The sequence below is a fragment of the Cimex lectularius genome, unplaced genomic scaffold (assembly GCF_000648675.2).
Source record: "Cimex lectularius strain Harlan isolate CLEC.00 unplaced genomic scaffold, Clec_2.1 scaffold25, whole genome shotgun sequence".
Classification (NCBI taxonomy): domain Eukaryota; kingdom Metazoa; phylum Arthropoda; class Insecta; order Hemiptera; family Cimicidae; genus Cimex; species Cimex lectularius.
Window position 1 is genome coordinate 2334844 of NW_019392633.1, and position 27810 is coordinate 2362653.

Sequence of the window (27810 nt, forward strand, 5' to 3'; positions counted from 1 at the left end):
TTATAAATAAATTTGTATTTAATATAGAATTCCATCTAGAGCTATATACATTATCAAAATTTTGTAGTTATTGGCAATAATTTATTGCTTCCATCCCCAGCTGTTCCATTCTATAAGAAAAATTGACAAATTATTAAATCGTGTAATATTAAAACAATCCAATTCTTGTATACCTTTTATTTTTTCTTCTGTGCCTTTGATGGCAGGGTACCAGTCTTTGCTCGTGTAGTCTATTTTTGGTAACTTCCCACCATAATTTTCAGGCAAATATTCGGGGCTCATTAATTCATGTAGGGTGCTCATTTTCGATCCATGGAAGTAAAGCTGATAAAAATTTATAGTTTATATTATATAATAGTATAATTTATATTAATATAATTTATAGTTTTGTTTAGTTATACTTTGATTACAACTGCTATGTGTTTATTCTTTAAGGTATGCAACCCAATACAATTTGATAATATGTATAACAAACTATAAAGTCATTCCTCATGGTCTAAGACCGTCTGAGGTTATATTTTGATTAATAAGGATATTTAAATTTTCCTAATCTTTCTTGATTTCTATTGTTGGACAGTTTTATTATATTTATTTATATTTTTTGGCTTATTTAGAAGGTATTAACCGTCACTACTTTTTGGCACTTCTCCCATAAACTGTCATTTTTATTTACATATACGTATATAACACATAAAAAAAGGTTTCATAATTAAATAATTTGAAGGAATGAATGTATTGAAGAGTGAATGAGAGTGGATTTGGATCTGGAGACAGATTGCGTTAGGGGCTGATGTTAGCTGTTGACAACACCTAGACCCTAACCTCACCTCAGCACCTGGACAGATAGACCCAGGTCTGCCCCTCGACTGCTAACACCCGGGTGGGTGATTTTTGATGCTTACAAATAATTTATTGCATATTACTACTACTGTTGTTTTGTTTAAAAACCGTTAAAAGGTGTTAAGCCTTTTTTTTAAATAGTAACGAAGGAAGGATGAATCAACCGTCAGGATATCACCAATAAGTTGAAATCAGGGATGTGGTCATCAATGAAGTCTCCAGCTTATTAGTTTAATAGTAACATTATTTTAATTTTGATATTTTTTAACCATGGAGGTTCTGACACATGGAAGAAACGTCATCTTTATCTGATTAAGGAGAGGTCATGTGAGGTTGACGCAAGTTAGATTAGTTACATGTAGGTGAAAAGGGTGATGGAAGAATATTGAGGCGAGCTTGTGAATGAGATTGGACATAGGAGCTGATTGCGTTGAGGCTGAAATGACCTGATTGTTGATACCCCTAGAGCCCAACTCAGTGGATGAATGAGATCGAGGTCTGATACTGACTGCTAACACCCATAGTGGGTGATTGTCGAGGCATGCTGTGTTGTAAATTGCAAAAGTTGGAATTGCCAGTGAACTGTGAGAAGACCACTGTATGTACATCTGTACAAAGTTAGGCTTATATAAATCAGCAATCAGTAATAGTGATGGATGTTATGGTCTTTTTTCACTTTTTAAGCATAAGGGCATCAGCTAAGGTAATGTTTCTTTTCATTGATTTATCCATTACATTGATACAAGTGGCATGAGAATCTACACTATCAATGTGCACCTTAGGCAGAAGGATAAAAAGAAAATCAGGGAACAATGGAATTCACTCATTGGATACAAACAATCCCAGAACCTTTTAGTAAACTTTGGAAGGAAAGATCTAATAGAATGCATTAAAGGAAGCAGGGAAAAACTGCCAATCCTAACTGGATTCTTAATACTGCAAATGGGCAACTGAAGAAGATTGGCATAACCCAACATGGCAAGTGCAGTCTGCAAAGAAGCAGAAGAAACATCAACACCTTCTAGCAAATTTTGGATGGAAAAAAAAAACAGAAAGCATAAAAGTAATCAGGAAAAAACTTACAATCCTTATGGGATTCTTAACAGGATACTACAGACTGAACAGGCATCTGAAGAAGTTTACCCAACACGTGCAGATTCTGCAAAGAGGCCGAGCAGACACCAACACATCTACCAACAAACTGTGGTGCTACCCTTTCTCTAGTTCCTTGATGAACTAGTTCTCACCGGTGTGCTATAAGCACTGAACGGGGGACACAGCAGCTCTTAAACGGCGCAATATTATACAGCCCAACTAATACATCTACATATATGTCTAAGTTGGTATTCATGGAACCTTCGGATCTCCCTTTCATGGATGTTCCCAAGTTGTAAATACTTGTATTATATTTATGTATTGTACCTGTATTATTGTTTTCGTTAGTTCATTAAAATTTTATATATTAAAAATTATCCTAAAATTTAATTTTAGAAATGCACAGTGTATATCTTGGAAACTACAAGATTTGCCTAGCCAACAGTTTAACGTCATTTACATACCCTGGTTTTTAACTTTTCTTTTACAAAAGGCTGGAAAACCTTCCAGACGGCGTTGAAGATAAAAGGCTGCTTCACTATGTGTACTTGCTTCAGCCTCAGCGGCATTGCCTCCTAAACATAACAAACAAATTGATGTTTTGCTCTATTTTTTTTTCTTTCATTAGAAATAGAACCTGGATGAAGGAGAGCAGTCTAAACGAGAAGCTAGGCGTCAGTTGTGCAACCTGCTTCAGACCCATATTCGAGAAGTCCAGAATGACGACGACCCCCCGGATCAGCGTCTCTGGCTCCTGCATGGCGAGGACATGGACCATGTAGAACAGCTTGAAGATCTGGTCACCGTTTATCGCCCTGGTGTCCCAGAGTGCTGAAAGACGTCTCCGAAGACCGTAATTATAAGTTTAGGCAAATAGCCGATTCGATACTTACAGCCAAGATTGGCGATGAGTACCCGCCTTCCGTTCTGGTCCCTGTCGACGAGGACGTTGACGACGTTGTGATCGACCATGGCAGACTTTTCGTCGTCGGGGAGCACGCTTCCAATGACCGCAGCATGCTTCACTTTGAAATCGGAAACTTTCTTCATCTGTTTTCCCGTTTAACAAAATTCATCAAGGTGATTATTAATAAACCGCAATCGACAATAATAAAATCTCACCAATTGAAGTGCGCTCTCCGGGTAGAACTTGCAAGGTCTAAGAAATATTTTTAATACTTCATCGTCGTCTCGAAATTGCAATGAAGGCTCTCCTAAAACATACAAGTAATATTTCAAAGGGTGAAAAAATTCTGTTGGGCGCTATACGGATTAAAGTATATATTTCCACCGACTTCTTTTCTCGGCTTCATTGTAAAAAAACTTCATACTGAACCGGCACTGGGTCACATACAACAGAAACAATAAAATCGAATTCTAAATTACAGAAAACCCACTGAAACCTACATCATGAAAGCACAATCCAACCACCCACACCAACACAAAGAAATGAACATTCTACAAAATAAACTGAAGGCTTGGTGTTCTTCTGCCGAGCTCCTGACCATAAAGAATGTACTTCAATAGTTTATAGAACAGAGAAGCTATAATAGTACATCTATTAGAATAAATACGGACAGTAAAGTTTCCACGTTAATGATACAGACCATAAAAATCGCAAAGTTATAATTGAGGAAATTAGATGTTTGCGAACCCTAAGAAAGGAGGAAAACTGTATAGTCACATCTCAAGGAGGTAAAGTCCACGCCGAATTAAAAGGAGGAAGCAGACCATATAGCATAAAGCGCAGCGAAAGAAGAACTGAGAATAATCACGTGTGCAAAGACACCACTAACGTTTAAAAAAGGTAAATAAGAAAAAATGTAGAACAGTAGCAAAGAGTTGTATCTATGATAGTGTCACAAAGTGATATATCCGGAATATAATAGCAAGGATGAAAATCAAGATGTCTCACACCTACAATGGCTTTAACATGGAAGAAACCGGTCATAATTATCTCGCTTCAGAATCATCGTCGACCCGAATTGCCCATGCAGTGGTGGCGAACAAATATAGAGCCACATTATTTACTGCTGCAACCTTTTTGAACGAAATGTCATTTGAATGAGAACGAGCAATATTTATCAAGAGGATCGTTCCGGAAGAAGGAACATGGCCATTGGAAGAAAAGGACATCTTCAGCTCATATTATATTCACTTTCTAACGTTTATCATAGTTTCAATTAATTATCCTTTTTATCTAAGGTCTGGGCTGAGATGAAAAAGTTAGTGTCACGAACGGGATTCGAACCCACGCCTTCGGCCGAATGCGTCACTGCTCTAACCACTTGAGCTTTCGGGACATCAACCACTCAGACACCAACTCCTCATCTTAACCTACAAACTTTCGAATTTTCCCTCTTTTTATACCTTTTTTCAAATGTCATGTACTCAGGATTCGATTCACAGCGACTTATGAAGTGGCCACGGGGAGCTGTCATCGAAGTGATTACTTCTTAAATTGTTACATTAATCCGTGTATGTTTAGCGGTCATAATTGTTCATATTAATTATTTCAATTAATTACACTTTTTATCTAAGGACTTGGGTGAGAGGAAAAATTTAGTGACACGAACAGGATTCGCACCTACGACCTTCGGCAGGTTGTTAGAGTGGACAGAGCAGCGGCGTATTCAGCCGAAGGTCGTAGGATCGAATCCCGCTTATGACACTAACTTTTCCACCTCAACCAAGGTGTAAGACAAAAAGAATAATTAATTGAAATAATTAATGTGGTCAATTCCGCTAAACAAATATGGATTAATTTATCAATCGTTTGAATCTAGCAAATTTGTAAATATTTCTTTGTCTATTATCATGTGTATGTAAATATCTATATTAATTATTGAATTATGTATATACAAATACCTATAATCCATACCGGGGAACCGGTAGAAAATATAAGGCCCAATGGCAAGGGTACTGATATTGGAAAACAAATTGCAGCATTGTGGCACATGATCCACAGACTAAAAACACTGAAACTCAACACTGAAAATTTCTTTAAATTAATTAAGGTTTTTAATTGAGATAGAAAAGCCAGTGTCACAAGCGGAATTCGAACCGACGATCTTCGGCTAGATACGCTGCTGATCTGCCACTTGAGCTGTCGTGACCTCAACTGGTAAAACAGCGGCGTATCTAGCCGAAGATCGTGGGTTCGAATCCCGCTCAGACACTGACTTTTTTATCTCAACCAATCAAAACCTTTAAATTGATTGAAAGATATTAATTGGTCAAGCGGACCACGAAAACTAGTGGACTGAAAATTACGACAAAGAAGTGCCGACAATAATAAAAATAGAGATAAAAAAATGGATACAAACAACACCATCCAGAAACTGAACAAACAAAAGGAAAAATGGACTAACAGATTTGGCCAACGAACTCGGACTAAAAACAGCACTAAGGACAAATTAAGGACACAGGTAAATCAAACAGACACCTGACTCGCTAGACAATAACTGTGTTTATAGCATCTCATGTCAATGCGGAGATATAAATTGGACAGAGTGGAAGGAAATTAAGAAATCTGTTTAAAGATCTCAGATCCGGAAAATCAAATTCATCCAATCTCTTATTATTATAAATCGACAGTGGCCAAGGGACCTATCAAAATTACAACTAGGTTCGGTCATCATTGGGCAACTTACATTTCCAGCCTTCACGCAATTACAATTTTTGATATGTATGTAAGTCTATGTGTATGTGTATTCATGTAAGTGTGTGTGTGTGTGTGTGTGTGTGTGTATGTATGTATGTTTATGATTTTTTTATCTACTGTTAATTTTGTTAATCAATACAATATATATCATTTGTTTGTTGCATCTCCAGACGCAGGAACAAATAAATTTAAAAGCTTTATTAGTTGAAACTTATCGAAAAATAATTAATCATTACATAGGAAATCTCGGATAAAATTTACCCGTGAAAAAATTGTTTCTTTTATCTTGGACAAATAGAGTTTTTAAATCCTTTTAATTTACACGATTCTCGATAGGAAAACACTCGAGTGCAGGCTGTGTACGTGTCGAAACAGGCTATCTTAGGACAAATGTACAACAAGATAATAAATGAACTTTGTGCTATCGGAGACACTATTGCGATAGTTTTCAAGTCCCCTCGGTGGGAAAAATTATCGTCAGTGCGTCCTTCACCTTCAGTTCTGCACACGCCGTTCGTCTTACTAATACCTTTGAGTCTAGATATAAAGCTACTCAATCTTAAATTTCTTTGAAAATAATTTGTGTCGGGTCAAAGTATTACGACCCGCAAGGCTACTTTAAAAAAATACTTCAACGTTCAAATACTTACGAAAATTTGGATATCATAAAAAACATTACGGTCAGACATTGAAAAGTGATTACGGTCATATAGCACTTTTGTAGAACGAAACATGCAGAAATTGAACCCTGGGAGTAACAAATTGTCATTATGTCGTGCTGATTGCTCATGGTTGAAAATGTGGGAATATTAGTAGAGAACCCAGAAACGATAACTCCAGCATTGTTTTCACATTATCAATATACGGAAATGATCATCGTCAAGACTTACTGGTAGATCGCTCCTGCAAAATAGGAAGTAAATGCGTAATTTGCGATAGCCGACGAAACGATATCTATCAATAGGGTCAAAAATAGTATTGTTGTATGAACAAATATTTAATGTTGTAGGCGAGGATTAATCAAGACACAAGCGATCAATGAAAGTCAATCCTTTAAGATATGTCGGATATATCTTTGATACAATATTGACAATGACCATCATTATCTTTTCCAATGGATAAAACAAATAATCACACAAACTAAACCCTCTATGCAATTCAGAAAGGATGCAATTTGATCTGTAAGTCAGCGTCATATATTACAGAACATTAAAAATAATCGGGGCGTCGGTGGCCGCAACGGTTTAGGCGTGGACACGTCACTCATCACTGTAACTTAAAAGTCCCGAGTTCGAATCCAGCGGCCCTGCATTCGAGCTCGACATACTTACAAATGGGATTTTTTCAAAAATCACCGGCAAAAAAATAAATAAATAAAAAATAAATTAAATTAAAAATAATCAGACATTCCAAAACAGATGCCTAAGCGAAATTACTAACTACACATGATATACATAAAAACTTCATCCACCACAATGACTTTAGAATAGAAACAAGAGCAGAAAGATTAAAACTGAACTTTAAGTGACTGCAAAACATTTTAAGAACATGGGAATTATGAAACTGGATAAATTTCCTCTCAAACTCCTATCGGCGAAACAAATCAATGAGTCCTTGTACAAAAAATTTGGAGAATACTGTGCTTGAAGCGAAAGAAGGAGAAAAAGAGATATCCAGACTCAGCTATTATTTAAATTATTAGCCGACACCAATGTTCTGACCTTGGCAGGGCCCCTGGGTATTCAAGAGGCAAAGATAAAGTGGACCTCTTGGCCAAAAAAGGAGCCAATATGGATTATCTATGCTCCGAACCCTACTGTGGCCTAGCATCTTGCCACAAAAAAGAGAAGAAATGAATCCTTAAAGAGTCCAAAATGTGGTGGAACAATATGCCAGGCATGAGCGCACGAAGCGATTCATCGAAGGGCCATCCGCAAAACGTACAAGGAAATTACTGGAAGGCAAGCTCAATCGAACCAGGATTCTGGGTGGACTAATGGCAAGGCACTGTCATTTAAGAAGGTGCATACACATAGACAGATACTCTCAGGAAGAAGAGGAAACAGCAGAGCACATTTTTTGCTTTTATGAAGATCTTTGTAGGTGCAGATTCTTGCAGCTAGGAGAGGATAAACCTGAAGCAAGATTTTACACTGAGGAGCCGCAGGCAAGGCTATGGATGTTGATTAACAACCTGAAGCTGGTCAGTGAGTTATAAAAAAATAGAAGAGTACAACATATTCACTTAGGTCGAGGTGTAGAAGGCCTTGTGGCCGCCTCTTTTATCCGTATCCTTATCCCGCACATTTTTAAACAATGTTTAATAACAATCGTTGAAGTTAATTGTTTAGTCAAATAAATAGATCAATGCAGCAGTAGTTAGACATTTCACATGCTTATACTATTGTTATCTTAATTCAGTGTTCGTGTTTATAAATTAAGTTTTTATTTGTTTTTTAACTTTAATTTTCTGATATATATGCATCTATATGTATATGATTTTTTTTAATGAATGGTAATTTGTGAATCAACATGGTATGGTATGGTGAAGAAGGATACTAGGAAGCGGGGTTTGCACTCCCCAGGCACTGCAGCCTTCTGGCTTATTGTACCTTCCTAGTTTCTTTGTTCAATGCAATAGACTCAATCCTTCTTCTTAGAGCTATCAGGTCATTGACTTTCGCTGCTGCAATTTGATTCCCTAAGTTTTTTTCGTACGTTAGGTTAAATCTCTATTGAGCTGTTGCTTCGCATACGAAGATGATATAGGTGGCTGTTTCTTCCTCCTCATTACTTCACTACATAATCTGCAAATGGGATCATCGTTGTTGATGATGTTTGAACCCATGTTGCGTAATGTTTTCTCAGATGCCAGTGACCGGTTAGTATTCCTACCACTCCTCTGAGTTTAGCCCTCTCCAATTGCAGCAGCGCTTTTGCCAGTCTTGGTGAGGATTGCTTCATCATAAGTTTACGATGTCTAGCACCGCTAGAGTTTATCCACTTTTCCTTTTGTTTTGTTTGGATCCATTCTGCGGTTTCACAAGAGGGCAAGGTGAAAGCTGAATAGAAGTGGATGACCAAATATGACAGAAAAAGCCCATAAGAATGGAAGAAGTTGAGATAAATTAAGAAGAAACTATGGTGTTGAACCCATAATGCCTTCGTTGTGTCGGTCAGACCCAAACTGAATATAGCAAGAAGCCAAAACATGTTTACAGTATAACACAGCGAGAATAGGCAGACCAAATGATAGGTTGAAGACAAATGGAAAGGCAAATTTTCAATTCGACAGGATTTAGTTTATTTTGTTCCGGAACTTAGTAATTTTAAGAATGATAACTAAATTCTGACATTTCTTGTCTTTGAGGTCTGAGGAATGATGTAATTTGATCGCTTCACACAATCATGATCTGTTTATCCTCGTTGTTAGAAACATTTCGGAATTTCACCACTTCAGTGGTCTGTTTCTTTCTGTTGGTGACCTGCTTATAGACCTGACGGATCAATGAAAACGGACAAGCCAGAACAATAGGAACAACAACAAATATTATTCTTTGGTCTACATAGAACCGTAGACAAATGAAATTAATGTAAAAGGAGATCTTTTATATGATGTATTCTAATGCCTAATGAAAAAGATAATCAAAATTTTGTGTGTTAATCAAAGTTAAGTAATCGCTCGAGGAAGACTTAAAAAAAGAAAAGAAATTCTATTGTCAAAACTGAACAATGCTTACGTTTAAACCGACAGGTCTGAGTCTGGGTCCCCTCCCCCGCGAGTGAGGGGGAGAAGGTACGAGTAAGGCCTGGATATTTAGGGATTAGAGTTTTTATTTTACTATTTTAATGAAATGCTGATTAAGATGATGGGCGGGCGTCTGGACCCGCTAGATTTTGCTGATGTGTTGTTGGTCTGAGGGGCAACTGGTTACTCCAAAATTTCAAGTTATGGGTAAAGAAGGTAAGAACTGACAGACCAAAACAGTGAGGATTGACCCGTATAAACGGAAACAACCCAACTACAATAATTAAATATTTAAAACTAATTTGTATGATATAAACATAGGGATTACCTTTTAGCAGTTCTCTCAGCTTTAAGAGGGCCTCTTCGACCACTTCGGGAGTCTCCCTCAACTCGTTCTTGGCTATTTCTAACGTTTCAGCCGATGGTGGCCCGTCTTGGATGCAAAATTTCTCGGCCATAGTCGACCTGTACAAAACATAAAATTACACTTTGATTTATTATAAACGTCATAAACAAACGGGATTGGGATTTTTATTGAATCCTGAAATAAATTCCTTATTACTAGGGACATGGTTACTATAAAAAATAAAATAGGTACATATAGTGTATGTATTTATTTTTTTAAAAGAAATATGCAAATACAAAAGAAAAATATGTATAATTTTAAAAAAAAATCAACATTTAGTTGCTTTTTTTAAAAAGAATTTTATAATTTACACATATTAATTTCTTAATGTGTAAATAGGAAGAGCATAATAAGTAAATAAAATAAACTTTTAATTGTCAAATTTTTTTCGTTTCTTTTTATTTAGTTGCTTTTGCTTTTTATTTTCAGGAATTGGTGGAGATAATGAATTTCATGTAATAAAGATAAAAAGATTGAGTTGCATATAAATTTTCTAAAGGTCAGTATCAGATTGCTGCTAGTTTATTTTAAATATTTTTATTATTGTAATATAAATAGTTTTATTGTTAATTAATGTAGCCGTGAAGAGGGAAGCCGGTAAAACGGCCATGTATAACCGCAAAAGAAAACAAAGGAAAAGAAACAAATGATTGTTGAAGTTCATCATCCTCACCATTTCCAGAAAGGAAACCTTTAATTTGAAAATTTATTTGAAATAACGTGTACATTGTTCATATAAAAGGGTTTTTTAAGACATAAATTTTTAAGACTAATTCGACTTTTTTTGTTTTAAATAATTATAATATTAATAAGCATATTACTTAGAATTAATAGAAAATTTTATATAAATAAACATTATATAAATATATAATATAAACAGATTCAATATGGAAAGATTTAAAGAAAACTTTATAAATAAATATAAGGTTAGCTTTATAATAAAATGTTGTAAAATATTAATATCATTGGTATAATTGTCTTTTAAAAATATAGATGCTAATGAAGGGAGTAATTTCCCGAAACTACCAAATAAATGTTTAAATAAATAATGAATATACTTAAATACATACAATTATTTAAAAACATAAAAAAACAAATTAGTCATAAAAATTCCATGTCTTAAAAAAATTTATAAGAAAAAAATTCTATGAACAGATTTCAACTACATATTGACACCAAGCAAAGAATATTCTGAAGAACACCGCCAACAATGAAAAGAAACTTGCATCGGCTATCAATCAGAGAACCTTTTTGTTGAAATGCAGACAACACAAGGCCCTGAAGATGATCTCAATAAAGGTCGAAACGTTGGCACGTTAAAGAAAATGTTTTTCTAATACATACGTCACACCAGACCGCAATTTCCAAATAATCATTAACTAACGGTCATTAAAAAAGTCCTCCAAAAAAGTATATTTGTACTTTTAATTTTTGTAATTAAAAATTTATCTTTCTAGTGCTAACAAAATAGTATAAAATAAAAGTGCATAAAAATGATTAGGGAATTATTCAAGTGTCATTATATATGCACTTGAAGGATGTGAAAAAGAAATAAAATTAAACTTTAATCTTCAAAATTATTTGAAGTAATGCACATTTTTAAGTATTCGAAAGTGAAATTATGTCGACATTTGGTTTAATTTACGGTGTTTTATATATAAATATATTTCGTACGAAACAGAGCGATAGCTACATTCAAGAAATGAATGAGATTATGGAACAGCCAAAGTAGCCGAAGAGTAAGTTCAGCCCACGAGGTGAAGGGCTTTTCTTGAAAATTTTAGTTTATCATGAAATTTTTAGTTACCTGAAACCCTTCTTCCTTTTCTTTGCTCGTTTCTTTTCGATAGTTAATTTTCGATTTATTTAATAATTCAATTAATGATTTAATTTGTTCGATTATTTAAAATGTTGGTGGCTTGCTTATGGTTTATTTGCTTTTATATAGCATGATACATGCAATAAAACTTTCAAAAAGGAGGCTAAAAAAAAAGAAAAAGTGAATATATATGTATAAATCTGGTTCTTACTGGTTATAACAGATTTCCCTCACGCTTTTTAGATCTTACTTTGTATAACCATGATTATCTGAACTTTTGTAAATGTTAAATATAACACAAATTCTGTGAAAGAACAAGCGAAAACAAGCAGGATCACATCATTATTAAAGTTAACATAAAACAATAAACTTGTCATTTAGTTCATTTTGACTAGGTGCACATCTCTCATTAGACACAATTGGACATTTTACATAAAATATTCTTTTTCAATAAAAATGACGGCAATAATTATTTTCTAGGGAAAAAGCCTTGAGAACAGCAGTGATTAATTTACGAACTCCGATAGCGAATAAGAAATAAAAGTTATAGAAAATAAGTGCATTAGTCATAAATTTAAAAATACCACAGATAAGTACGATTGAACAAAATAAAATAATTGTTTTTATTCACTAAAACTTACTTTTGTAGCTAGATGAAAATTTAGTTTGTGCCGTTGAGTTTTCTTTACCAAAAACAAAACAAATATGAACGTACTGAATAGAAAATGAGGCATTTTAAAGGAATTTTTTTTTGAATTGTCAAAATGCGATTAGACCGAACTTGAAAGGCTGTTCCTGGTTTGATGAACGCACTCGGGGTATCTCAATTTTCATTTAACTAAACCGAATTTCATATCAGACATTTTCGAGAGAACAAGGAGAAACGACCTTTTGAAATCTTATTCCAACAATGCTGATTTCATCATGACAATTGGAATTCACTGAAGTCCAGTCGATTATTTATCAGTTATTGTGAAAAAATCTTAATATTTACGTATTCCTTAAGAGTCTTTCGAAATACGTGAAATAAATTAATAAAAGAGGATTCCATCTTTTTAGTACATACATAGACGATAATATTAAAAAACAAAACAAAAATCATGTTAAATCAGGAGTTAGTTTGACACTCACATTTTCCTGTTGTCCGTAAGGCTACACGTTGACTACTGACTGTTGATTTGGAAAGACAAGGCTATTCCTTGATAAAAAACCCCTTGATAAATAGTATCGACGATTTGGTAGGATCTAATGTCATTGATGCATCACCAAAAATGGAAACAAAAAATGATCTTTTCCCCAGGCCAAGGGCCGTTCGCGATTAAACCCTTGCGTTAACACAGTTTTTACCGACAAACAAAGGATTCCGCGATAAAGTATTTAATTGTTTCAGACTGAAAACAAAACAGCGTTCTTCGGAAGGAGTACAAAGTTTAAATCGATTGATTTTTACTTTTCTAATTTTTTGTTGACTTTTGAAAAATTACAGAAGCGTAATTTTGACAAAATTCAGGAACTATTTCATTTTATGCAATATCGTGTACCGGCCATAATTTTAAAATATGCAACTTAGAGGAGAACTTAGTAAACTGTCTATTTCATCTTGATTGTCCGGGATCATAATGGTCTGCTTATTCTCGCTATATTTGTCAGTCATAAGTTTCCGCATTTTATCATTAGTGATTTAATTATTCAGAAATCGTGAGATGCGGTCTGGTGTGATGTAGGTTTCAGAAAAACATTTTCTTTATAGTGCCCACGTTCGATCTTCATTGAGATCATCTTCAGGGCTCAAAAAATTTGTTCATAGAATCCCATGTAGTTCGCTCTTCTCGTGTAGAAATGTATGGTGGTTAGTGACCGTTAATCGCTAATTATTCAGAAATCGTGAGATGCGGTCGGGTGTGATGTAGGTTTCAGAAAAACATTTTCTTTATCGTGCCAACGTTTCGATCTTTATTGAGATCATTTTCATGTAAACATAATACAAAATTTAAAAAAACCCCATGGAAAAGTTAAAAAATTATAAATGAAAAAACAATAAGTCTAATAATAATTTCTGAATAATTAAAATAATAATTTAAAATTTTTGTAATATTTTTATTATTAAAATATTTTTAATTGTCATGGCAATGGCTCAACAGTTAAGACAAAAAAAGTTTTTTTTTTAATTTTTCATGCGTTATTTTGTAAATTTTTCAATTATTATTTAACTTAAATTAAATAATTTTTATCTTGATCCACTCTATTTTTATAAATTATTATTTGATTTTTTGTTTAAAAAAATTACAAGCCATCTAAAATAAATTGAAATTATTTTGTAGTGCATATAAAAAAATGCACCAAAAAATTTGATTACTAAATAAAAAATCTTTTAATATATCTGCGCATTTTAAAATCACAGTACGTAACCTTCTTCTACATTGTTCATGAGGCTTGTCTGCAAGTAAAATTTCTTTTTTTAGAAATTACTTAAAAATAATAATGAATTTTTGTATAAATAAGCCTAATTTACGGATGAAAAATGGCGATTTATCTTTAAATAAAACTATAAAGGCTGTTTCAGGGTTAAATGTCAATACTACTTCCAATTAATTAAGGTTTTTAGTTAAGATAGATACATTTTGAACAATGTGTGGTGATTAGTGACCGTTTGTCGATGATTATTCAGAAATCGTGAGATGCGGTCTGGTCTGACGTAGTTCCAAAAAACATTTTCCTAATCGTGCCAACGTTTCGATCTTTATTGAGATCATCTTCAGTCAGGGCCTGGGATTTACAAATATTGTTTGCATTTAACAAATACATGTAGACTGTAGAGAAAAGTGAATTTATACAGTGCAAAATATTTCCATATCCTACATTTATTTGTTAAATTTTAACAATGTTTGTAAATCCCAGGCCCTGAAGATGATCTCAATAAAGATCGAAACTTTTTTTTATTGAATATATAAAAAATATATTTTGCATTGCATAAATTCACTTTTTTCCACATCCAAAATGTAATGGTTATATGTAAAAATGTTTGTAAATCCCAGGCCCTGAAGATGATCTCAATAAAGATCGAAACGTTGGCACGATAAAGAAAATGTTTTTCTGAAACCTACATCACACCAGACCGCATCTCACGATTTTTAAATAAATATCGATTAACGGTCACTAATCACCACACACAAAGATCGAAACGTTGGCACGATAAAGAAAATGTTTTTCTGAAACCTACATCACACCAGACCGCATCTCACGATTTCTGAATAATTATCGACTAACAGTCACTACTCACAACATATTAGTGATTTAGATGAACAAATTACAGCAGGAAAATTATTCAATTGGATTCTAAACTTGTAGGCAATACAGCAAAAAATTCTCTCTTTGCAAATTAAGTATTGACCACTTTGAACTCACGAACACTGTGGATCAAGGCATTGTTACTGCCAAGCTTTCGACCATTAACCAGTCGTGTGACTATAACATCAAATGAGTAATTCACTGTTATCTATAAAAACTTAAATATGCCAATCTGTAGAGATATTTAAGATTGTTTTGCCCTGATGATGACCTTAAAATTGGTCGAAAGTTTGGTAGTAATAACTGAATGTTTTTTTCAAGACTGTCCCTTAATCCAGTGTTGGTGTTTATAAATTAAGTTTTTATTTGTTTTTTTAACTATAATTTTCTGATATTAAATATGCATTTATATGTATGCTCATATGTATATGATTTTTTTTAATGAATGTTAATTTGTGAATCAACATGGTATGGTATGGTGAAGAAGGATACTAGGAAGCGGGGTTTGCACTCCCCAGGCTCTGCAACCTTCTGGCTTATTGTACCTTCCTAGTTCCTTAGTTCTTCTTCTTAGCGGTATCAGGTCATTGACTGTCGCTGCTGCAATTTGATTCCCTAAGTTTTTTCCGTACGTTAGGTTAAATCTCTATTGAGCTGTTGCTTCGCATTCGAAGACGATATAGGTGGCTGTTTTTCCTCCTCATTACCTCATTACATAATCTGCAAATGGGATCATCGTTGTAGATACCCATGTTGTGTAGATGTTTTCTCAGATGCCAGTGACCGGTTAGTACTCCTACCACTCCTCTGAGTTTGGCCCTCTCCAATTGCAGCAGTGCTTTTGCCAGTCTTGGTGAAGGTTGTTTCATCATAAGTTGACTATGTCTAGCGCCGCTAGAGTTTATCCACTTCTCCTTTTGTTTTGTTTATAGTCTTGCAGATCCTCCTGTGGCCAGTCTGTCTGCTTTCTCGTTACCCAAAATTTCTCTGTGCTCTGGTACCCGAGATATCATCAGGTTGTTGTGTTTCCCCTGGTTTTGGAGATTTTGGATGCANATTATTTTGATTAAAGAACATTGCTTTAAAGTAACTAGTTTCTTTTTTTTTGTTTAATACCAAAATCCTGCATTATTTTCCGGACAACCCAATATATCATTTTTTTGTTGCATCTCTAGATGCAGGTACAAATTTCGTATCAATAAAAAAATTTATGCACGGTCCCGTAAAATTCAAAAAATTGAAAATCCCTGGAGTTAAATGGTTTAGGAAAATAATCTTTACAGGATTTGCTTTTATGGGTTCCAGGTCGAAAGGTTATTTAAAATTAAGCTGATAATCTCTTGTTATATACCGTATTTTATTTTTTAAAAAATTTATTTATTTATTTTTTTAAATTTAGATTCTGCGAAATAGTCAATTAAGTAATATTAGTTTGGTTGTCACATTTCGGTCTGCCCGTCCTTGCTTGGGAAAGATTCAAAATGCCGAAATTCATCTGACCGACCGAACCAGCGAAGATAGGCAGACCAAACCGACCGGTAGTACCAAATTGCAGGCACTTCCTTTGTTAAAACTTAAAGCTGATGCATGAAAACGAAACAGGCAGCCTTAAAATTTGGGCAGTTTAATCTAAAAATGATAGCTTTTAAGATATGCCTGATTCACCAGAGCAGTGACCTAGATTCGTCATACTTTTGAGGAACTTGGACTCAGATTATTAAACAAACAAAGAAACAAAGATAGAGAAGAAAGAGAGAATATTATGATAGGAAAAAGAGGGATAAGAAAAAGAAGAAGAGGAAGAGTGAGAGGGGGAGAAAGAGAGAGAGAGAGAGAGAGAGAGAGAGAGAGAGAGAGAGAGAGAGAGAGAATGTTTTTCAATGTAATTGATTTTGATTTAAGCATGGGCACATACAACCGAGTGACAAAATTATAGACACACCCTAATTGTTATGATTTTTTAATGTAATGGGTTTGTACTACAAATATTTATTCAAAACCCATGAAATAAATATTTTTCTTCATTAAACTGTAAATTTTCAGTAAATAAGAGAAAAAAAAATTAAAATACTAAAATTAAACGATTTTGTCTGCGACAAGGTTATAATATTTTGTGGCATTACCACTCAGTTTTATTATTTCCAGTAATCTTTCTGGAATGGTTTTGTACAAATTTTGAATAAAATCTTGAGGCAAATTATTCCAGGCAGTGGTGACAGCTGTTTTAAGTTCGTCGACAGAGTTGTACTGCTTACAGTCTTGATATACCATCCTCGATAATTTTCCTCATTCATTTTCTATAATGTTCAAATCTGGTGAGAGTGCAGGCCATTCAAGTTTTTCAATGCTGTTTTGTGAAAACCATTCTTTAACAATTTTTGCATTGTGTATGGGTGCGTTGTCCTGCTGGAATATTGGATTCCCTTCGCATAAATCGCTGAAACTAGTTTTTTCTTTGTCCAGTAATTTCTTGTAATATTCCGAATTGACTTTTTTTAGAAGAAAACAAAGATTACCTTTTTTATTACACCCAATACAACCTCAAATCATCAAAGATCCACCACATTCGGCGCCGTGACAAATTTTTTTCTTCTTTAGTTAGATCATGAAAGTAGTATGCGTATCCGTCCGGGCCGTCCAAATGGAATTGTTTTCGTCAGAAAAAATAACTTTTCGCCAATAATCTTCATTTTTCAAAATTTGGTTTTCAACAAATTTGACACGGGCTAGTTTGTGGTGGGGTTTCAGAGCTGGGGTGCGTTTCAGTTTTCTTCGGACTGTTTTCAGTTTTTTTAAGGAATCTCTGAACAGTTCGAACAGAAACATCAACACCTGCCTTCCCTGCGATGGCTTTTGCAGTCGAAAAGCTGTTTGAAGCAACGCGCAGGATGTGCGATTTGTCTCTTCTGGTCAAGGAAGGAGGTCTTCCAAAGCTATGCCCTCTTCCGTAGTCTTCACCTAGTCGTATTATCTTCGATACGGAGGAAAAACTCCGTTTTATGCGTCGAGCGATATCTCGGCAGCTCATTCCATCTTCATTGAGTAAGTGAATCAACCGGCGCTCCTCAACAAAAAATCTTCTTCCTTTGGGAATTTTAAAATAACTTTGAATTGCTCCAAATGAACTCACAGTAATCACTTTTCTAAGGCACGGTACAGTGAATACTGAATAAACCTTTGGAGTTACAAAATAAACGTAAACAAAATTTGTGTCTATAATTCTGTCGCAGCAAAATCAAAACAATACTGTTTATTGATTAATTAAGGTTTTTAGTCGAGATGAAAAAAAGTTAATGGCACGAGAGGGATTCGAACCCACGACCTTCGGCTAAATACGCCGGTGCTCTACCACCTGAGCTANATTATCAGATCAAGCCATTTCCAGAGTTAATTTTCTTTTAATATCATGAACAATATTCTAATGGCAAAAGAAATCATTTTTGACTGTTGAAATCGTGATTTTTTAACATATCTATAATTTTGTCACTCGGTTGTATGTTGCATAAAATACACCTAGTTGCCTGTTAAAGGGCAACACAAAGAAGCATTTTCTCACATACGAAATAATCTAATTGACCTACAAACAGAAATTTGAAAAACAAAAATAATCGAAACCGAATATAATTGTATCAGATAGATCTTGTTTTGGACTCGGTAAGACCTCGTAATGAGTGAATATTATGCAAGTCATTTTCTGCTTGTTGATGATTTATGACGTTTTTGAACATGACGGATATTGTACCAGATGGTTTTTGAATAAATCACAATTTATATTCCGTTATTTCGGTAATCTGAACTGATCTGTTATAAACGATTAGATAACTTATAGAAAAAAAAACACAACAATAATGACGAATAAGCATTAATTACTATCTATTAGAATTAAAAATCTGTTTGGCCACACATTTCTCAATCATCCTTAAAGACCGGATAATGAGCTATGAACATATCATATCCAATATTTATTTTATAAATAGCAACGTTGAAGATGTAGGGCATGTTTTAACACAAGCGGTCAAGGAATGAGGGCAATCTTACAAAGAGGATTTTATCAAATGCTAAGAATGAGCAGATATCAAATACTGTAAATATTTTGGATGTTTTTTACGATTAGAAGCTTATCGAGAAAATAACATTTTATCTAAGTTAAAAATTGACTTGAAATTAAATTTTTCCAACTTTATTTTATAATAGCATACATAATTAAGCGATTAAATCATAATTAAAATAAAACTATAATTATTATACATCATGAACAGTATGAATTAAAGGTACCCTAGAGGAAATATCCTATTTCCTAGGGACCTGCTTCAATTTTATTAAATTATGAATGTAAAACAGAAATTTGGAGAATTATTAGATCTTTAAATTAAAAGAAATGGTTTTGTTTAATTAATATGAGAGTGAATGTATTTATTAGCGTGAATGTGTAGTATGAGAAGGGCGGAATATTGACTAACCAATCGACCTTCATTAGGTTAGTTAAATAGGTGAAAAGGTTGATAGAGGAATATCGAGTACTTCTCCACCCCAACCGAATGAATGATGTGTAAATAGGAAAGAATGCAGTTTTAAGTGACTGATGGTGTGACTGGGTTAGGATTTAGGAACTGACATGACCTAGCTGTTGTCCTAGATGGGTAAAACCAAGGTCTGAACACGGACTGCCACCTTCTCGAAGCCTACTGGTAATTTATTGTAAATTACAAAAGCTGGAATTGCCGGTGGACTGCGAGGAGTGATAGGATCAGCTCTACGCGCGCGTTTATGTACATGCGAGCGCAGACTTGAGCTCGTATAAATCAGAAATCGGTATAAATTTTTAAAAATAATTTTTCACTTTTCAATATTTCAAACTTGTCGTCCATTAATCACTATATCCCTAAAAACCTTCTTGACCTCTCTTTCAGATATCCAGTGGCGTATCTTGAAGGTACATAAGATTTGAAGAGGTTGCTTATCACTTGTCGTATCGGCTTTATAAATATAACGCTATCAGCTCCATTAACTAAATATTGATTTATCCAATGCGCTTTAAGGGCTGGCTCCTAATTGGGCACAAAGGGTTATCGGACAGGATCATTATTTCCTATCTAAATTCCAACTCTCCTGTATGTTCTAACAACATTTTTGTAAAATAATTTATAACATATTTTAGTATGAACCGCTGAGTATGTTATGGGTAATTTTCCTTGTGTCGTATCGCAAATGATGTATTATTTTGATCGAAAAATTGTCGTCTTGAATTTTACTTTACGATAGTTCCTAATTACCTGTAACTTATGTAGATAGATAATGAATTTAATTTTAAACAAAATAAATTGAGTGGTGTGTTAAATTTGTCCATCAGTGTATTTCAACAGATGTTTTTGTCAGATAAAAACAATAATCGGACCCGGCCTCATTTTGAGACCCAATTTGGCCATTGTAACAATTACGATTTATCTGTTATTTCCAAATTTCACCTAATTGGCCTTTCGGTTGTAACATTTACAAAGATGATTATTTTAAAAAGTGACCGTTAGCCAATAATCATTTGGAGATCGTGAGGTGCATGAGGTGATTAGAAAATATAAATAAAGATTTCAGTTTTTATGTCTACTTAAAATAAAAATTAAGTACAGTAATTACGTCAATAAAAGACAAAATAAATATAATGGAACAAATTCAAATAGTTTTACCATTAAAATGTACTTGTAACAAGACTTACGTTGGAAAAACTGTACAATTTATAAAAAACAGAATGAAACAACATGAAAAAAATGTTCAAAATCAGGAAAAACTATAGGATTCAACATGTTTTTGAGACTGAACATAAAATTGAATTTCAAAATGTAAAAATTCTTACAAAAAAAACCGCACCTCACTATCTCCAAACAATCATTTAAAAAGTATTGAGAATTAATGAATATGCATATTAACAAAAAAAAGGTCTTTTATTATTTTTCTTTGGTTAATTATCAGATCGAATTATTAATTAGTCTTAAGCTGTTTGTTGATTGATGGGTGTAAAAATGTGTGGTGATTAGTGACCGTTAATCGATATTTATTTAGAAATAGTGAGATGCGGTATGGTGTGATGTAGGTTTCAGAAAAAACATTTTCTTTATCGTGCGAACGTTTCGATCTCGACACGACACGCAAGAATGGCACAATTACACAGAAGACAAACACTTTGAGCCCTGAAGATGATCTCAATAAAGACCGAAACATTGGCACGATAAAGAAAATGTTTTTCTGAAACCTACATCACACCAGACCGCATCTCACGATTTCTAAATAAAGATGGGTGTAAAGTTGAATCCTGATGGAGAAAGATACTGACTTGAGCAATGATAGATTTCGAATTTTCAAAATATATTAGATAAACTCTTCCACCTAGACAGACTTTTGGCCAAGAGTAATTATTCAAGTGGTCCATTTGGCCGATGAAATGTTTTGTTTGATTTCAAGTCAAAAAAAGAAAAAAACAATAAAAGAAAAGCTGATATCGAAACACACAGACATGATAGTGCCATTACCCATACGGGCAAATAGGTCAAGCCAAAGAACTACAATTTACACACAATGATACATTTTAATTAAGAAGGTGTTATTCAATTTCTGTTCCCAATATGTCTATGCTAAACTGTACTAAACTGGTTTGTTTTTACAGCATCTCAAAGTTGCAGAGATAAATAATACAGAAGGCGAGATAAACATCCCCCCGGAGACGAAACAAGATATGTTATTAATTTTTATCAATTCCCTACTACTGAGCACATACGGAACCATATGCTTGTTTTTTTAACCGAATTACTTAAAAAAAAGAAGTTTATGTTTTTTGAAATACCCGTGGTCAAATTGTAGTTTGAGACAATTAGTTTTAGTTGTTATTAATAAAATTTCACGGGTGAAAAGTTCCTCTTGTTGCAATGAAGAAGTTCGGTGGGTGTGAAAAGCAAACGTGTCATCCATCTCTCGTCTAAAACCTAAGAACACTTAATTTTTGAGAGGGTCTTACTTTTATTTATTTTTCACGTTTCAACGACCGATAATTTTTTTAAAGCAGCAAGATATTATATACAGACGTCGGAGAAATTTTAAATACAATTTTATATATTGCAAGTATTTTTTTTTTTTGGCTCAAGACAAATTTATTTCGATATAAAGTTAACTATCTAAATATCAGTAAACATTATTTTGAGAAAATGTAATTTAGCATCAGAAATTAAACCCCAATCGTTTTTTGTCAAGTTTTAATGTTTATGTGAAAATTGGAAATTATTTGAAATAGAAAAACTCGTTCAGAAAAACCGTAAGCGATTTGGACATTTTTAGGTTCCCAGTTTTGGGAAATCAAGTTATGTAGTTGATTGTAGTTTTTTCTTTCAGACGATTGAAGTATGTAGGCGATTTTTTGAAATCTAGGATTATTCTATGACCACCTAACTACAATTTAGTTATTTGTATAATTGGATTTTTTTTCACCAATTAGGACGTATTATCTGATAAAATTGGAGTAAAGGTAAGAGCCTTGTTTAAATCCAATCAAAGTTCAATTCTTTTATTTATCAAATCGCTTGGTTTAATACAGTAAATAAAATAGAGTGTTTTTGCAATAAAAATAAAAAACTGTGTTTTCAGTAAATCGTCGAAAAAAGAGATAGGACGCCATATTAAGTAATACTGCAATTAGTAATTTTCATATAAAATTATGTGATAGCGTACTTACTAGCTTTTTCTGTGGAATGAAAGTAAAAATCCTTCCTCGTGCGTTTTAATAACTCATACGAATCTCATATACGTTAAGGGATGGTGAAGGGTAATAAAAGTCAAAAGCGCGACTCACTAAGAGAGAGGCGAGGCGTTGACAAAGCCGAAACGGTTTTATCGTTATCACTTAGCCATTGCTTCTTTGTTAGCCTGCGAATAACTGAGTCATGGCGGGAATAGATCAGACTTTATTATCATAAAATCGTAAAATTTGAGCTCACTTCCTCAATTAATGTCTTAACCGTTTACAAGCAAGTAATCAATTACGTCCTGTAATAAGTCGAAGCTTCGAGGGGACTTTGAGAGTCCAAATTCCGTGAGATAATTAGGTTTTAAGCTGTGGTTTCCTGTCTTTGTAAATAAACATATAATAAACTCATAATGGGTTGAAAAATAAATCCACGATTACTAGTGTCACTGTTGTCAATAAATACAAGTATTTGGGGGAGGGGGTGTCACTCTCACTTCTAAGTTATCCTTTAGGAAATATTGAAGTAAAAGCCAAAACCGCTAAGTTTGGTTACCATCTGAAACGGGGCAATCACAATCAATCTTGATCTTCAATCCCCTTAAGTGCCAAACTACAAATTTTAACTCAGTAATAATAATAATAAAGTGGGAAGTTTATGGGCCGATAAACAGCTGAGGTCATCGCCGGCCTCTGCATGTTTTCCTTCTTTTTCTCTTCTTTCGCGTGTATTTTCTATTAAACTGCAGCCATTGGAGCGCCTCGATGTGGTTACTGACTCTCTGATTTCAAATATATACTACGTTGATATCCCAGAATGCTAGTGTCTCGTTTGTACCTCAGGTTGTCAAATACAGAATGGAAACAAAACATACAACACACATCACCACATAGATGTCTGGCCACATTTACTCCCCCAGAGTACTCGATATTCCTCGGGGCGGTGTTGAACCCACTCCATTCTCGTTAATAACTTACTTTTACTCTCCAGACGTCACACACTCACCAGAGTACTCGATATTCCTCAGAGCGGGGTTATAAGCCAGGGAGAGTTTTAGTGAGATATCGTTTTACTTATTAAATCCATTATATTTCGTGGTCTGATTAACCAAATAACTTCTTTTAATTAATTAATCTTTATTTAGACAAAGGTCGTGGGTTCGAATCCCGCTCATGACGCTGACTTTTTTATCTCAACTAATACCTTACATAAAGATTAATTAATTTAAAGAATCATTTGGTCAGTCGGACTACTAAATATAATGGATTTAAGAATAAATGGCAAAAAGAGGGAAAATTCGAACGGTTGAAGGTGGGGATTTGTTTATCTAATAAAGTACTTTTTCATTCATTCATTCATTCTAATAAAAGTTGACAAATGTGTCCTGCTCTCTGTCGTACGGTATGGCGCTCAAGCCTGAGCTGAGGCTTCCGGTCTTAAGACTTTTGAAAAACTTTCAAAGATTTTTGTAAAGAAACTTCTCGGTTTACCTAGAAGTACCCAAATTACATGTTAAACCTTGAAGATAGTTTGCCCTCTCACTTTTCGTACACGTTTCCCCTCCATTTAAAATATGTATCCAAGGTACTGAGATTTTGGGATGACCGCAAAGTATTGCTCTACAGATAATTAGAAAGAAGATAGCTCCACCTTCGGTTTGAACATCATAATACATAGTACCAACCATGAGGACAGCTGTAGGATATACCGGGCTGTGACCAAGAGACGCTAAACAGAAGAGCCGATGGCTAAAAGCATAATGAAAAAAATGATTTTCGACAAGTGGCAGAACCACTTATGAGTCCTTCTCGACAAGAAAAGAGTGAATGCCTGTCCTCATGGATTAACCCCAACTTTTGACTCTCTCGTTGTTGAGTGGCCATGGCAACTTCGTAGAGATTTCGCCTGTCAACCACAGCAGTATGCAGAAGATGTAATGACAATTATGATATGGAACCACATTATCAAAACCACAGAAAGCAAATTTTCCCAAATAAACTACCAGAAAAATAAAGGCTTGTATTAGAAAAGGAAACGTTGCAACAGATAACAACAGATCTGTTTTAACTTGCACATAAATGAGTGAATGGTCAACCATACTACCAAAAATATTCATACAAAACTTCGAAGATAAACTAAATTTGTTATAACATAACATAATATTATCCATATACATACACGGATGTATTAATGATATATTCTTTATAGTAAACATCAACAACATATGTAACATACTAATAGACCTGAATCCTTTGCATATAAACATCGCATTCACTACAAAACCCGAACACAACGACAGTTTCTCGGCCTTAAGAGGTCTGTGAGTCGATGAAAACATGTTGAACTGGCATTGGGTCACTTATTGGGTTCCTCACTGAAGATGGTGCAAAGTCGAAAAGTGTTGAGTAACATAAAAAAGTCGGGAGTGTAGATGGACCAGTGCCGTTCAATTTTTTTCGACTTAATTATTAGAAAAACTTACAACTAACTGCAGTTCGATATACAGGGTGAGTTTAACTTGTGTTTAACACTTTAACACATCCAGAGCGTCCTGTTAATCTTTTTTTCTTTCTGTACCGTACTACGTAATACAATTAAAATTATAAATAAACAAATTGGTGATTGGTTGAATTCGTAGAAGATTTCGTTTATCCAAAAAACAGTTCGGGAAAATTTTACGAATAAATTGTGAACGGTTGCCCTAAATTAAAAACCGTTTGCACCGTTGAATTCATCGTCAAAAACCATAAAAATATATGCATTAATGAATATCTTGCTATTTGAAATAGCTAAGTATAATTCGTATTCTGTTATCGTGAAGAGTTAGATCAAAAGTTTTTGTTTCACGAGAAACTAGATAAAAAGTTAAACATTACGCGCCTCAGGGTTTTTTCCCCAAAAATGTCCCATAAAAAAATTAGGGGGGGGGGAGAAATTAACTCATACTGTATACAGAAAATCAACAGAACACCAAAAAACCGACTCAAATCACCCGCACACACACAAAATAGCAGCTCTCAAATACAGGACGTAAAAAAGATACACAAATAAAAAATGACATATTCAAAGCAGACATTAAATAGAGACGAAGATGAAGGACTTTCTCTGCACAAAAACATCCGGTGCAAATATACATCGGACAAGCAGATAGCATATAAGAAAGTGTAAAGAACATATAAAGCCATTTAGGGGCACCTATTGAAAATTAATCTATGCAAGCCATCTCACACAAAACCTCGACGACTCTCATTAACAAGGGCAAGTTTAATTAGCCCATTGCCAAAGACAAAAAAGGGCAATATTTTAAAAACCTAAAACTATATGAACACAACACGTACATGACAGAATATAAGATAACAATGACTCACTGGAACAAACCAATACACTCCTTTTTCATTTCATAACACATAAAAGGGCATAACTCAGAAAGCCTCACAAACTCTCCACTGATGATGGCGAAACGCGGAAATGCGTCTGACAGACCAGAAAAGCTAGGATAAACATATCAAAAGATCTGAAACGACCAAGCTTCAGTTTCATCTTACCATGGATCTCAAAATCAAATAATCGAAATTCAATAATAACAACAACAATGATATCAATAATGACAACTGTTCCAATACCTTGCATACCACCCAGCATGAGTAAGCAAGACATTTACTTGATTATTTGTTAATTTTTAAAATTGAATCTTTAAGCAAATTAGCAATATGTGATAAATACATAATTATTTACACAAAGTTTCAAATTTACCTTTGCTTTTATTACAATTATTTATTGGTGATTTCAGTAATATCTGATCTCAGTAAAAAATAAATAGTGAACAAATTTCAATTGGTTAAAAAAACAAAAAACATAACCTTTTGTAATTTGACCCGAATTTTTTGCCGTTTTCAATTGTATTGTTCAATTTTTTTAAAATGTTTGTTATTATGAAATGATAAATTTTTAGTGGCTAATCTTATCTGAACCAATGACCCACTCGAATGTGCCCTCTTTTACTCTAGTGATTTATGAAATGAACAAAACCCACGGATCTTTTCATATTTGCCTTTCGGCAATGATTACCTGATTTCTGTGATCTCTTGATCTCCCCTGTAATCAGGAGTCCCGAATTTTGTCATTTCGGTGCAAGATCTGTCCATTATGTTTACCATTAGAAATTTTATAGTTTTAAATTTAACCAGATTTTAAATTTGGTGTATTGCCAAAAAGTTGCCAAATTGAACATAAAGAAAGATATTGGCTGAAACTAGAAACTAAAAGAACAAACTAAAAATTGATCTAAAGTCTTCAATTTCTTCAACAGCTGGTTTTTTAAAAATGTTTATTGATAGAGACAAGATTATGGTGAATCTTCAAGTAGGATTATTTTAAATTTTCTTCTTTAAAGTAAAATACTGTAATTTTTTGAAAGTCTTCATATTTGTCAGACATTTTGAGGACAATATGTGACTGTTTGACAGTCTCCTTGATTATAGTATGACTTAAGTGAAAGAAAGTTCGATTAAAGGCAACAACGAGATTACCATACAAATGGAAAAAAATTATAAAAACAAAACAGTTATATCAAACAATTCATTAAAAAGTGTAGTAAAATTAATAATACAATTAAAATAACATATGACAATACTGAAAAAATAATCTGGCTTCATACATGTATATCATTATTCACCATAAAGTAATGTATGGTTTTGGATTTATTAGATTCAAATCCACACTTGTACATATATGTATTACATAACTAAACTATAAATGATTTACTTGATATATACGTTTTTTCCATGAGGGGGAGTGTCGAAATCACACCTGATATGCCTATGATCAGAGCTTGATGGTTCCCTGGATACATTCTGTTTAAAATGTTACTTTCAGCCCCTTGGGAAATAAAGGTCAGATCTAAGACTTCTTGCTACATCAGGTGATAAAGGTGGTTCTGTGCCTATATTAGCCATATTTAATTCGTCCCCTGAGTAGTCTGATAAGGATTCACCTCAGTTGTTGATGTTTGAACTTCTTCATCTACTATGGTGAGCATTTGCGTCACATCCTATGATTACTTCATGTTTTATCTACATGAGTACCTCACTATGTCATCCAGCAGCTTGGGTTACATGGTTCCTCTCTTGGGAAGTAGGCCAAGCAGATTAACCATTTTCTTTCTCTGTCATAGTTCACCATAGAATTCTGGCATTAGTGTGCAGCTTTCTTTTATTAAATACTATA

General features: G+C 33.9%; 1 protein-coding gene across 3 annotated transcripts; it reads right to left on the minus strand.

The window, feature by feature from the left end:
• LOC106668787 (clavesin-1) lies at positions 1 to 26749 on the minus strand. Of its 3 annotated transcripts, none has more exons than XM_014397882.2 (8): positions 26653 to 26749; positions 9676 to 9812; positions 3058 to 3149; positions 2829 to 2985; positions 2573 to 2766; positions 2400 to 2510; positions 174 to 324; positions 1 to 110 (listed from the first exon to the last, which is right to left on the minus strand). In XM_014397882.2, the coding sequence occupies exons 1-8, from the start codon at positions 26739 to 26741 to the stop codon at positions 82 to 84; spliced, it is 960 nt and encodes a 319-aa protein (XP_014253368.1). In that variant the 5' UTR covers positions 26742 to 26749; the 3' UTR covers positions 1 to 81. The 3 variants fall into 3 exon arrangements, with proteins under 3 accessions (XP_014253368.1, XP_014253370.1, XP_014253369.1); XM_014397884.2 differs by lacking the exon at positions 26653 to 26749 and adding an exon at positions 22575 to 22682; XM_014397883.2 differs by lacking the exon at positions 26653 to 26749 and adding an exon at positions 12704 to 12825.
• Positions 26750 to 27810: the final 1061 nt, after the last annotated feature.

Coding starts and splice junctions, on each gene's coding strand:
- LOC106668787 (XM_014397882.2), bottom strand. CDS start 26,741: ATGGTAAACATAATGGACAGATCTTGCACCGAAATGACAAAATTCGGG. Junction 2,986..3,057: donor CGGAGAGCGCACTTCAATTG/GTGAGATTTTAT, acceptor ACGGGAAAACAG/ATGAAGAAAGTTTCCGATTT. Junction 325..2,399: donor AAGAAAAGTTAAAAACCAGG/GTATGTAAATGA, acceptor AATTTTTATCAG/CTTTACTTCCATGGATCGAA.